This window comes from Adiantum capillus-veneris, chromosome 10 (assembly GCF_014529385.1).
Source record: "Adiantum capillus-veneris isolate H3 chromosome 10, ASM1452938v2, whole genome shotgun sequence".
NCBI lineage: Eukaryota > Viridiplantae > Streptophyta > Polypodiopsida > Polypodiales > Pteridaceae > Adiantum > Adiantum capillus-veneris.
In genome coordinates this window covers 53,432,411-53,445,581 of record NC_140940.1, presented here as the reverse complement: position 1 = coordinate 53,445,581, position 13,171 = coordinate 53,432,411, and the positions used below count along the sequence as shown (strand labels likewise).

Sequence of the window (13,171 nt, the reverse complement as noted above, 5' to 3'; positions counted from 1 at the left end):
AATGGATTGAGGTCGCCAAGAAAGGGAAAGGTCAAGAAACTCCTTGTACACCGACGCTTATCAACAAAGAAGGCGGATGCGAGCACTACATGTGAGAGTGACCGGTCTCAAGGACATAAACAATGTGGAGACAGAGGTCACAAGCCTTACATCCATGATGGGGATGGAGAAGCCTTTGCACACAAAGGCATGGAGGGTAGGTAAGAAAAGTGATGGCACAGAAGAGACTTCAAAGGGGAGGGCTCTCATACTACGCTTCCCCTCGTTGGAAGAGCAGAAGGAATTCTTGAGAAAGAGGCCTACTCTCAAAAAGACAGGTATTTTCCTCGGTGATGAACTGACTCTCTCACAACTCGCACATATCAGAGAGGTAATACCAGAGATTACAGCGGCAAGGGAGAAGGGAAAGATAGCCTTCTACAGAGATGGACGAGTGGTGATTTTAGAGCGGCGCACTGCATGACGGTGCGAGACCTATGGGACAACACTGAAGATGGCTACATGGAATTGTAATGGGTCTATGAGGTTGGACGTGGGAGCATTCGAGGACAGTTTAAAAGACAAGGATATTGTATTCTTCTCAGAGACTCATCAGGCCCCTGGACAGGTGATTCCACATGTGGTGGGATACAGATGGGAGACAGCTCACAGGACAAATGCGAGATCTGAGCATGGGAGTAGAGGTTCAAGAGGAGTAGCAGTGCTATTCAAAGAGAAACTACAACCATTATTGCATATTATACGAAGAGATGATCATGCTAGATATATGTGGGTGAGACTGAGAGCTGACACAAGTCGATTCCTATATTGCCATATGTTACTTTCTTCCCAGTACATCAGTGTATGCTGCATCCAGAGGGCAGTCGCCTTTCTCTATTCTAGATGATGACATTTGGGAGTTTTCTACAGATGGTGATATCATTCTCCTAGGGGACTTCAAAGCTCGAACGGGCAACTCGCAGACAGTCTTCTACGACACTTCAGATGAGATGCTTAGAGAGCTGGATGTGGGTGAGTTGAGACTTGACAGATGCTCAGATGACAGAGAGCAGACGGAGTATGGGAGATACCTCATGGAAATGACGACTACACATGGATTAGCCATACTTAATGGCTTACAGTGATTTCCTCGAGCAGCCGGTTTCACCTGCTTTCCACACAGACATGGGGCTAGTACAGTGGATTATGTTATGACACAACCGAGCTTTGTCCCCTGCATTCAGGATTTCACAGTGGGAGCCAGGCCAATGGGCATAGCAGTAGATCATGCTCTCTTGACACTGTCCGTTAAATTCCAGTATAGTAGAACCCAGACATCAGGAGGCAGGTCACACACTCGTATACATTTACACCGGAGACTGATTTCGTTTATACAGAGGAGATATGGGACCGTCTATTGGAAGGCACAGTTGGCACAAATGGTACAGGCCTCTCAGTGGAGGAGTGCACCACTCTACTGACTGAGACACTGCATGGGGCTGCATCAGTGGCATACCCACACACTCGGCCGAGCAAGCGACTACATTCTCGGAGCATGCCCCAGAATAGTTGGTATGATGAGGAATGCAGAGAGATGAGAGCCCAGCTTCAGAGGGATCTTCTTTTACGAGTCATCACTTACAGACAGTCTCGAATTGCTTTCCGACGCCTTGTGCGACAGAAGAAGCGAGCTTACCTAGCTCAGATGGAGCGAGACTTATATCAGATGTTCTTCAGTAGGGACCCAAGAGAGGCATGGCGACTCTTCCATGAGCACTCCCCTCCCCTAGTCATTACTTCACCTGATGTGTGGGGCCAATATGCGACATCAATATATACGGTTCCTGGACAGGAACCCATTCCAGACCCTACCAAGCCTTGCCCAGCTACAAGCACTTTCTTTACACCTGAGATGGTACAAAGGGCCATTGACAGGATGAGGACTCGGAAGGCATATGATCATGACGGTCTAGTAGCGGAGCACTTTATACATGCCAAGGATATGCTGATGGAGGTTCTCGCAGTGTTGTTCAATCGTGCCATGTGTGAGGGATTCCCTGAGACTTGGAGGTTGTCTAATATTGTGCCCATCTTCAAGGCTGGTGACCCTACAGAGCCTGGGAACTACTGCACTATTATGGTTGGACACACATTGGCACGGTTGTATGCATCTACTCTCGAGCAACACTTGAATAATTGGGCAAAGGACGAGGGTGTACGAGCAAAGGGTCACGCCGGCTTCAGGAGGGGTTTCTCCACTCTTGATCATATTCTGACACTGAGGGCCATCATTGAGGAGGGCAGAGCACATGGGAGACAGATCTATTGTATCTTTGTGGATTTTCGCAAAGCATTTGACATGGTACCAAGAGCTTGATTGATGCGCAGACTCCAGGAGATGGGGGGTGCCCATAGAGGTGATTTGGGGGATTTAGGCTTTGTACAGATCAATGATGGGACATGTACGCACTCCGGAAGGGGTATCTGATTTAGTTCATTATACTTTTGGAGTGATACAGGGCTGCCCATTGTCTCCTACTCTATTTGCTATGTATGTTGATGAGGTGTCTGATTACATTGACAGAGAGGGTGATAGCGGTGCCCAGCTGACAAGGACGTGGATCCCATTGTTGCTATATGCTGATGATATTGTGCTGATATCTGACTCACCAGAAGGTATGCAACGACATTTGGATGCACTACGCAGTTTTGCAGAGGATAGTGGATTGTGTGTAAACCTAAGTAAAACCAAGGTTATGGTGTTTAACACCACACCGCAATGGGTCAAGAGATCAGTACCTACTTTCAAATATGGTCAGGAGATTGTGGAGTATACAGATGCATACACTTACCTTTGGGGTAGTCTTTACTGGGCCGAGATTTTCTTTGAGAAGAGTAGCAGAGACTAGACTAACTAGAGCTGGTGTGGCTCTGGGAGGAATGGAGAGGATGTGTTCGCTAGTTCAGTTCCAAGAACCTAGGACAAAGTTATGGCTCTTTGATACTTTGGTTGCCTCTACTATGTTATATGGGGTGCAAGTTTGGCGACCTTCTGTAGGCCAGGATGGTTGGAGGCGTATGGAGAAGCCCCTGGTATCTATGATCTCTCGGTTGATTAGAGCCAAGGCTTCCGTTCCGCATGATATCATTCGAGCGGAATTAGCTGCCCCCCCTATGGAGATTGAGGCGCTTACCAGATCAGTCTCCTTTGTACACAGTCTGTGGGATACTACTAGAGACAAATATGCCAGGGTGGCTCTAGAGTCTCCAAACAATTAGCTCTTAATGGGGATACATCATGCTGGTATGCACAAATGGCATCATGGTTTTAGACACATGGTTTCACCATGGACAGGTTGCCTCCTTTTCAATACTCTCTACAGGCACCCTTGAGGTCTTTGACGCAGGTAGAGATTAATAGACTCATTCGTCAGGATCTGATCCAGCTGAACACGAGGAGGACATGGATAGAGCCGATACAGGAGTTGGGTACAAAGATGGCTTTCTATAGAGAGCATCTTCTCCACCTCACGGAGGATGGGTTTGTGATTCGACCTAACTATATGGACACGCATCTTTCTCATGGTTTGCGTTGTGCCATTGGCCAGATACGCACGTCCTCACAACAGCTCGAGATTGAGACTGGTAGATTCAGAGGGACACCAGCAGATAGCACGATATGCCGCTTATGCCATCTAGAGTCACAGACAGAGGTACATTACATATCTCATTGCAGAATGTACTATGAGATACGAGGCCGTTTTCATTGTCTAATCAGAGAAGGTTTTGGGCCTTTATCTAGGGTCATGAGTTATGAGGATTAGAGATGTCTTGGGCTATATCTACTTGAGTTACACAGGCATAGAGAAACTTTACTGAGGAGAGTTGAAGAGAGACAACCCTAGAGACAGATCACAGATTTCTTTCCACTAGATATTGTACACCCAGAAGAACAGACAGAGGAGCAGCAACCAGTGGAGAGGTCTGCCCGCACTACTGGCATTCTCATAGACCGAGCATTGGAGCTAGGGAGATCTAGACGACCCCGATGGAGAAGAGGAGCTACACAGTTTCGAAGGAGGCTACAGCAAAGGATTCGAGCCATACTTTCTCGTCGTCCAGAGTGCAGATGAAGATGGATCTCTACTTCCCTCCCATATTGTCTACACATTGTACTGCTTAGTTCACACATTTCACGCCTTTCACCTTTCACACCTATCAGCTTAGTTTAGGATTCCGCAGTATTTATATCTTGTTATCCTAGCTTAATTTATTTTGTTAATCTGACTTTGTATCAGATACACCGCATTGTAACTTTCTAGTCTCATAGGTCACTTTGGCCTTTTGAAGACTACTTGAGATTCAGAGACATAGAGACGCTCTATTGAATGGGCAAAGACAGAGACAGTCCCAGAGACGCATCTCAGATTTCTTCAGTCTGAGTACCACAGAGTCAGAGGGGACACCACCACCAGAGAGCTCGGTTCCCACCCATACACACATCAGCGGTACTCTCATTGATCGAGCTATAGAGTTAGGGAGATCGAGACGACCGCGACTGAGGAGGGGAGCCACGCAGCACCGGCGGAGATTGCGGCAGAGAATCCATAGGATTCTAGCACGACACCCAGAATGTCGATCGGGATAGGCTTCATGCTACTGCTATATTGTATCATGGTGACACTTATCCCCACTTTGTACCTTTATGGCATGATACCATTGCTCAGCCTACCGGCCACCCATAGGAGTCGGTAGCACTCCTATCAGTTCTTTGTTTGTAGTTTTCTTGTTTGTACCCAGACTTGGTACTAGACTCATCAGTGTAATCAGTTGGTCTCATAGGTCATTTTGGCCTCTTGTAGACGTTAATATATCATTTCATTTCATTTCATTTCTCTCTCTCTCTCTCTCTCTCTCTCTCTCTCTCTCTCTCTCTCTCTCTCTCTCTCTCTCTCTCTCTCTCTCTCTCTCTCTCTCTCTCTCTCTCTCTCTCTCTCTCTCTCTCTCTCTCTCTCTCTCTCTGCGCGTTGCTCCCTCTGCGCGCTGCCCCACCCCTGTGCGCTGCTCTCTACGCGTTGCTCCCTCCTGCGCGCTGCCTCCCCTGCGCGCTGCCCCACCCCTGTGCGCTGCTCCCTGCACGCCAAGACGACCGACCCATCCACTGAACACACACACCCCATCCCCACCCCCTGCCCGCTGCCCCCTGCTCTCTGACCGTCTTGTTTATTGCCGTACCCGCAGCCATCTCTCTCTCTCTCACACACACACACACACATACGGATACATACCCACACACACACTACATAAATACACACATACACACACGCTGAGTGTTCTCTTCCCCTTCTCCCCTCTTCTTCACAATATGAAGAGAGGGTAGCTACGAAGACAACCATGTCTTCCCCCATCATCAAGACGCCGACACCGACAACGAAGACAACGTCCTTCATGCTCACGAACAAGAGGCTTGCACAATTGGAGAAGGACATGAAAGAATGGCGGATGGAGAGAGAGATATGGAAGGAGGAGAAAGCCACCTTCATCAAGCTATGGAACGAAGAGAAGGAGGACATGAGAGCGGAAATCCAAAATCTCAAAGAGGAGAAGGAGAGAAGGGAACGGGAGAACGAGAAGGAGAGGGAGAGATGGAGGAAAGAGCAAGAAGAGATGAAGGCACAAATCGATCTCCTTCATGCTTCCATCACATCCCTCACCCCCGAGGAAGGAGAGATTAAAGGGGAGGCTAAGGAAGCCCTCAAGGAGGAGATCACCAAAGCCCTCACCGCAAGCATTGAGGACAAATTAGAGGCCACCAAAGAAGGATGGGTCGAAGTGGTCAAAAAGAACATCAAGAAGGTAGCAAGAGAGGAAGCCCAAAAAGATGAGGTACTCATCCTACACACAACCATCGAAGAGGAGAAGATGAGACAAGCTCGCTGTCTCAATGTGCGAGTGACCGGCATCAAAGAAGAAGAAGGGTCTACACCCGAAAGCGATGGGAAAGCTTTATGCAAGAAAGTGGGATACAAGGAAGAAGAGATCCCTTTCTCTAAAGTTTGGAGAGCCGGCAAAGATCCAAAGAAAAGAGCTCTCATCCTCCAATTCGCCTCCGAGGAGTCTCGAACTTCCTTCCTCCGAAAGAGGGTCATCTTGAGAGGGATAGAAGGCCCCCCGATTTATCTTGATGATGACCTCACAAAGATGCAAGAGGATCACCGTCGCGCGTGCATGCCTCGAGTCCACCAAGCCCGCAAAGAAGGGAAGAAGGCAGTATATCGAGATGGTAGGGTTATCATTGATGGCAAGACCATCGCATAGGGACTCGCGGCCTGTGGGACACACGAGGAGATTCATGTCACGGTTTGGAATTGCAATGAAGACCTATGGACACACCCAGAGAGACTTGAGGAGGTGATGAGAGGTCGAGACATCATTCTACTTACAGAGACACACGAGAGCCCGGAGAGAGGGTTACCACGGATACATGGATTCCAGTGGGAGTCTCTACATCGAGGATGTATGCGCCAGCACACCACTCGCGGCTCAGGAGGAGTGGCCATACTCTTTAGACAAGGGCTTCACAGCAGACTACAGATTGTTGCCCGGGACCCACAGGCCCGCTACATGTGGATTCGCCTCGAGCTCTCACGAGACAGGATCGTCTACATTGCCCTTTGCTACTTTGCTCCCACAGGCTCCAGATTCGCCCCTATTGAGCAGGAGTCACCGTACGCATGCCTCACGGAGGAGATTATGGAGTACTCCACACTGGGTGAAGTCTTCCTTATGGGAGACTTCAATGCTCGTACGCGCAGTGAGCAGTGTGAGGCATATGACCATGAGGACCCAGAAGCACTACACACTCTAGATGAGGAGGCTACTATGAGAGATACATCAGACAGAGCTCCAGTCACAGCCTACGGACGACATCTACTTCGACTTGGCTCCCAGCACCGTCTCGTTATTTATAATGGGATGGTCCAGTGGCCCACCTCAGGGGGCCTGACTTGTATGCCACATGGAGTTGCAGAAGGAGGGGGGAGTACAGTCGACTATATTCTGGGACCCAGGGAGGCTACACACCTTATCACATCCTTCACCATTCCACCCATACCCATCGGAGCCGACCACACATACCTCTCTTTCTCCATCACCGGAGATACCACCCCACACAGCTCCACAACACACACTCCACACACCACCATCCATTTCACACATGAGCTAGCCTCTATTTACTCGGCCAAGGTCGAACATGGCCTATGCCTCCTCCACCCATCCACACCACTCTCAGTTCTCACATCACATATCTCTTCCGTTCTCCACACTTCAGCTATTAGCTCTTTTCCACACACCACTCACACAGGACGCACTCCCCCCCCCCGGGACTATGCCTCAGAACCGCTGGTATGATGATGAGTGCAGAGAGCTATACCGACGCCTCCGTGCACGGCGAGCCTTAGGAGAGATCACAGAGAGAGGCCAGACGGCATATGAAGACGCTGACACGCCAAAAGCGGCGAGCATTCGAAGAGGCACAGGAGCTTAAGCTATACCGCCTATTCATGAGCATGGATAGCACGACGGCATGGCGCACCCTGCGCGAGCCACGTCCGACTACAGCTATTGAGGATCCACAGATATGGCATGATTATGCAGAGCGACTTTATGAAGTGCCAGGGCAGCCTCCTATCCCACAACCACACGAGCCACGCCCCACGTGCTCCTCCTTCTTTACAGCAAAGATGGTAGAGAGGGCCATACGCCGCATGCAGCAAAGACGATCAGCTGACCATACTGGATTACAGAGTGAGCACATCATTTATGCGGCCTCCACTATAGCCCCGTTGATTGCACATGTCTTCAACCGGGCTATAGGGGAGGGCTTCCCAGAGGAGTGGACACAGCACACCATAGTGCCTATCCACAAATCTGGCGACACCCTGGACCCAGGGAACTACAGGACTATCATGATTGGCCACACCATGGCCAAGCTATATGGAGCAGTACTTGAGGCACAGCTCAGCTGCTACGCAGAGATCGAGGGTTTACGAGCTCCAGGCCAGGCAGGTTTCAGACGAGCTTTCTCCACCATTGACCACATCTTCGTTCTGCGCTGCCTCATTGATGGGGCAAAGGCACGGAAGAAGAGGCTTTACTGCTGCTTTGTGGACTTCCGCAAGGCCTTTGACACAGTCCCACGCGAGAGACTCTTCTAGCGCCTTCACAGCATTGGGGTACCAACAGAGATGATTTGGGCCATATATGCTCTCTATGAGAGGGTGACGGGTCGGGTTCGTTGCCCAGGCAGTCTTTCAGAGACCATTGCTAGCACCATTGGTGTTAAGCAAGGATGCCCACTCTCCCCGACACTCTTTGGGCTATACATCGACGAGATCTCCGACTACATACTGCGAGCAGGGGGCGAGGGGAGCGACTTGGAAGGTACTCCGGTCCACATCATGTTATATGCTGATGATATTGTGTTGATTTCAGAGTCACCCGAGGGCTTGCAACGCCATCTTGAGGCCTTGGACGAATTCAGCACACACAGGGGGTTGACTGTGAACCTTGGCAAAACCAAGGTTATGATCTTTCACACATCTAGTGCAGTGAGGAGCGCCGCCACCTTCACAGCAGCAGGAGGACAGGTTGATGTAGTCACCTCCTATGTCTACCTTGGCATCACATTCACCAGCCTACCAGGACCCTTCACTATGAGGCAGGCTGCTGTTGACAGGCTCACCCGAGGATATGCAGCTCTGGCCATGCTAGAGCGGAGGTGCCACCAGGCACACTTTCAGGAGCCCCGCACGAAGGGGTGGCTTTTCGACACCTTAGTCACCCCTGCCTTGATGTACTCGGCGGCAGTATGGGCACTAGGATTGACAGCTGACCAGTGGACACAGCTTGAGAGACCACAGGTATATATGATCTCACGCTTGCTCCGCAGCAAGAAGACAGTGCCACATGACATTATTAGAGCCGAGCTCACCACACCACCTATGGTTGTAGAGCACTATTCCAGACAGTTTGCTTCATCCAGAGCATGAGAGAGCTACCTCCTGACAGACTTACCCGTAGAGCATTTGAGGCAGCTATACAGCTATCAGAGAATGGGCATGAGAGAGCATGGTACTCACAGGTCAGAGCATGGTTTGAGGGACACGGTCTTGACATGGAGAGCCTACCACCATTCCAGTACGACCCCCACTCACCATATGTTCACCTCTCTCGCAGTGAGAGGAACTTGGTATTGAGACAGGATCTGTGGCAACTATACACTAGGAGAGTCTGGGAGGCACCTGGCTTGGGGACGAGGATGTCAGATTACAGAGACCAGTTTCTCACCATATTGTCTGGGGGGTTCATACAGAGACCACGCTACATGGACACATATATGCCACATAGCTCACAGGTGGCGATTGGTCAGCTGAGAGTGGCTTCACACAGGTTAGAGATTGAGATCGGGAGACATACTGGTGTTCCCAGGGAGGAGCGAATCTGCAGAGCCTGCACAGAGGAGGTGGAGAGTGAGGAGCACTTTGTATGTAGATGCAGAGCATACACTGAGATCAGAGGCAGGTATGAGGCCTTATTCAAAGGACAGCCCACTCTCCGAGAGATCATGGAATCTCGAGATCAGAGACAGCTCGGACGTTTCTTACTAGAGATACAGAGCCATCGGGACACACTACTACAGCCACACACAGCTACACAGACAGAGGGGAGACAGTCGCAGCTCACACACTTCTTTCAGAGGATTTCCGCCCCCCCCTCACCAGACACTCAGAGGGGAGTGACACTCCCACAGGCGGAGGTGAACCGAGCTAGACGACGACCACGAGTCACAGGCTACAGGGGCGCGAGCTCCCACCACCGACAGATCGAGGAGATCCGAGCCCGGGAGCGCCGTGCCACTGAGGAGCGAGTGGCTCAGATGAGGGCCGACCCGACAGCTTTCATCCGGGTAGCCTTGGCACCAGACCCACCCATGTACCACATCTTACATCCCCCCATTAGTACAGGATGGAGCTAGATAGCTTGATGCATTCTCATGATTGTACTACCTTGAGCATACAGACATGCATATACCCCAAGAGATAGAGCTCCATCCCTCCTCAGATACTCCACTACCTACATTCAGTTCAGTTTTGTATTAATTTTGTTTCATTTGTCTTTCCGATAGACGGATGACATACACACCATGTACATTTGATTTGTCTCATAGGCCGATTTCGGCCTGGCATAGACGTTAAAAATCTTTCTTTCTTTCTTTCTCTCTCTCTCTCTCTCTCTCTCTCTCTCTCTCTCTCTCTCTATATATATATATATATATATATATATATATATATATATACATATATATATATATATACATATATATATATATACATATATATATATATATATACATATATATATATATATATATATATATGCACCTCACTCAAGCGGGCACAGACACAAAACAGTCCTCACTCCCTCGAAGATACAACCCACATGGACGAATTCAGAGGGATGTCAAACGCTAAGAGAAAACACCTCATGTCTCCACCATACACTAAAAGAGATATAACAAGGCGTGTTCATGCACATTCCCCAACATAAACTGCATGTTTGTTGTGCTCCGACATTTACTAAGTTTACAAATTACCACCAAGAAGAACACGCCATTATGCCTTCACAAAAGAAAACAGAAAACACGCATGGATGTTTTCCTCTTGGCTCAAAGGTATGTAAACGATTTAGCGGCAATACCAGCTTGTATTCTGTGCCTGACGCAAAACTTGACCGTTCTGAATTTGAGTTACATTGCCAATCACATCAATAGGACAAAATCAAACACAAAGTCTGATTGGAGTTCACAGCAAGATGCAAAAAAATCATGTGATCATTTCCTACCTCAATTGAAGAAAGAAAATCAACGTCTTTATCTTTCTCCTGCTGTGCTTCTCCAATCCTCTTTCAAAACAAAAGCAAGTGCAACCAAGCACAAAAGACATCAGCTTCTTCTATCCATCAGTTACTGGCATAGAATTGTAAAAAGGTCAAATAAACACCATACAGCGAAACCAAATAAAAAATGTTCATAAATTGAATGACAATCCAAAGACACAATTCAACAGGAGCATAGAAATTTCTTACCGTGATCAAACCCAGTGGAGACGCCACAATCAAATCTGAAGAATAGAAATCAGAATAAAGTTTGACACTCTTCCTGTACAGGTAGAAGACAAAAATAATTAACTCATTCAAAAGAGAAGGACATCTAGAAACGAACTGATTTCATTACCGATTTCACCGTAGCTAACTGCCAGCCACACACACACACACATTTTTTAATAAATTTAGTAATGCCCTAGATTGAATTACTAATGGGAACCTCAAAACGAGGAAACCCATAGAAAACATTACATGCGGTAAATCAGAAATAGTCAAAGTAGAGTTCGTAATGAAGGGAGAAGAGCTCATCCAAGTCATGGGCAAATTTAAGAGATTGTCGAAGAGAGGTTTTGAAGAGGAATACATAATCCACCTGAACCTGCTGAAACATGAGAAATTATGTGCTCTCCAAACTGTCCAAAGCACCCAGAATCTAACCCAATCCAACCAGTATGCATATGGGCGAAGCAATGGCGGAAGCACTCTAAAAAGCCAGAAATATCGACCAAAAGGTATCCCAGGGAAACGAGTGCGAAGACATGTAAAGATGTAATTCACAAACCGATGCGTATGAGGAAAATACAACAATAAATGTGGAATAGTTCTAATGCCGGCACCACAACGAACACATCGCAAGGAAGCCATTCCTCTGGAGCAAAGAAATTTGCTAGTTGGGAGAACCCCAATGATACATCTCCACATAAACAATTGCTGTTTCAGGGTAAGTTTAGCATGCCACACTTTCATGACTTTATTGCACCACCAAGTAGTACATTTATTCATATTCCATACCATATTGCAGTGTTCCGCTAGCCAAGAAGATGACTGCAAATGGCAATGTACCTTTTTCCCAGATAAAGAGATGATCGAGGAGCCAGCACACAAACACATACACACACACTCTCTCTTTTTTTTTGTACACACACACACACACACACTAACTAGTCGTATAAGTTCAGATAACCATCTGCATTCATACGTACATCCGTACGTGCACACATACATGAAGGTTGACATATTCCATATCCATTATACAGAACAAAAGTATGGTAGCTAAACATATGCACACATGCACTAAATACTCAAATCAAATGTCTTGGAAATCTATGAATATACACAACTAAAACCACACATGCATACATACATACATACATACATACAAGCCTACACACATATTTGCACGTAGGTACTTATATTGACATTTCACCACTATCAACTATATGTATAGCATTAGAGCGAGCATTTCAGACAAGGCGTACCAGAGGACAGGCCAGACAGGTCTTTCGGCAATGTAGACACTACCTGTCTACATGGGATCATATCACCAAGAGTGACCCGTCAACAAGCCAGGGGGATCAGAGCCCACAAAAATCCCAGGTTACAAAGCTTCATTCAGATAGCAAAGAGTGACTGTCTGCCCCGCTCGAAGGCCTAATAGAAAGGAAAATATTGTCCAAGATTGATCCTAGACAAAGCCTGCTAAGAAGCATGAATGATCTGGGTCAAAACTGGTCACATTTACACATTGATAATCTAAGCCAAAAACTTACACTTGAGGAAAGGAGCGTGACAGACCTCCCTGTTGAGCTAGGGTGGCATCTCTCAGCTTTGTAATAAGAAAGATCAACGTGGGAGACATAGTCACTAGCAAAGGAGAGGATGTTGTCGGGGTTTGTCTGCAAAACACCAAATACATCTTTGTGGGCCTCAACTAGACTTCTTGAGGGGTGTTCCCAAAAATGTACAAGAGATCCTCAATCTGCATTGGTGATCCATCCAAAGAGCTCTTGTTATGAGGAAAGTTGGAAGGAAAGGAGCGCTCGAGCTCTCTCTCTCCCCTATGAAAGCATCCTAACATAATTGCTAACCAATCTCAGAATAGATCCAAGAGTAACCTCTCTCCAAATCTCTGCACCCGGTCGCTCTCAGCAATCCATGCTAGATGCAGTAGAAGGAAATACATGTACCACGTCTACACCCAGGATTCACAGTGGAGTGTACATCGGCATGCCAAATGCCATGTGGCTCC

The 13,171-nt window shown here is 47.8% G+C and overlaps 1 protein-coding gene across 1 annotated transcript in view; it reads right to left on the bottom strand.

The window, feature by feature from the left end:
• NOF1 (U3 small nucleolar RNA-associated protein) overlaps positions 1-13,171 on the bottom strand; it is a 195,449-nt gene that overhangs the window by 51,981 nt on the left and 130,297 nt on the right. Inside the window, exons 11-12 of the mRNA XM_086521310.1 lie at positions 11,125-11,197; positions 10,882-10,941 (exon numbers count right to left, since the gene is read on the bottom strand). Of these exons, the coding sequence (XP_086377436.1) occupies positions 10,882-10,941; positions 11,125-11,197 (133 nt within the window). The remainder of the gene's footprint in view (positions 1-10,881; positions 10,942-11,124; positions 11,198-13,171) is intronic.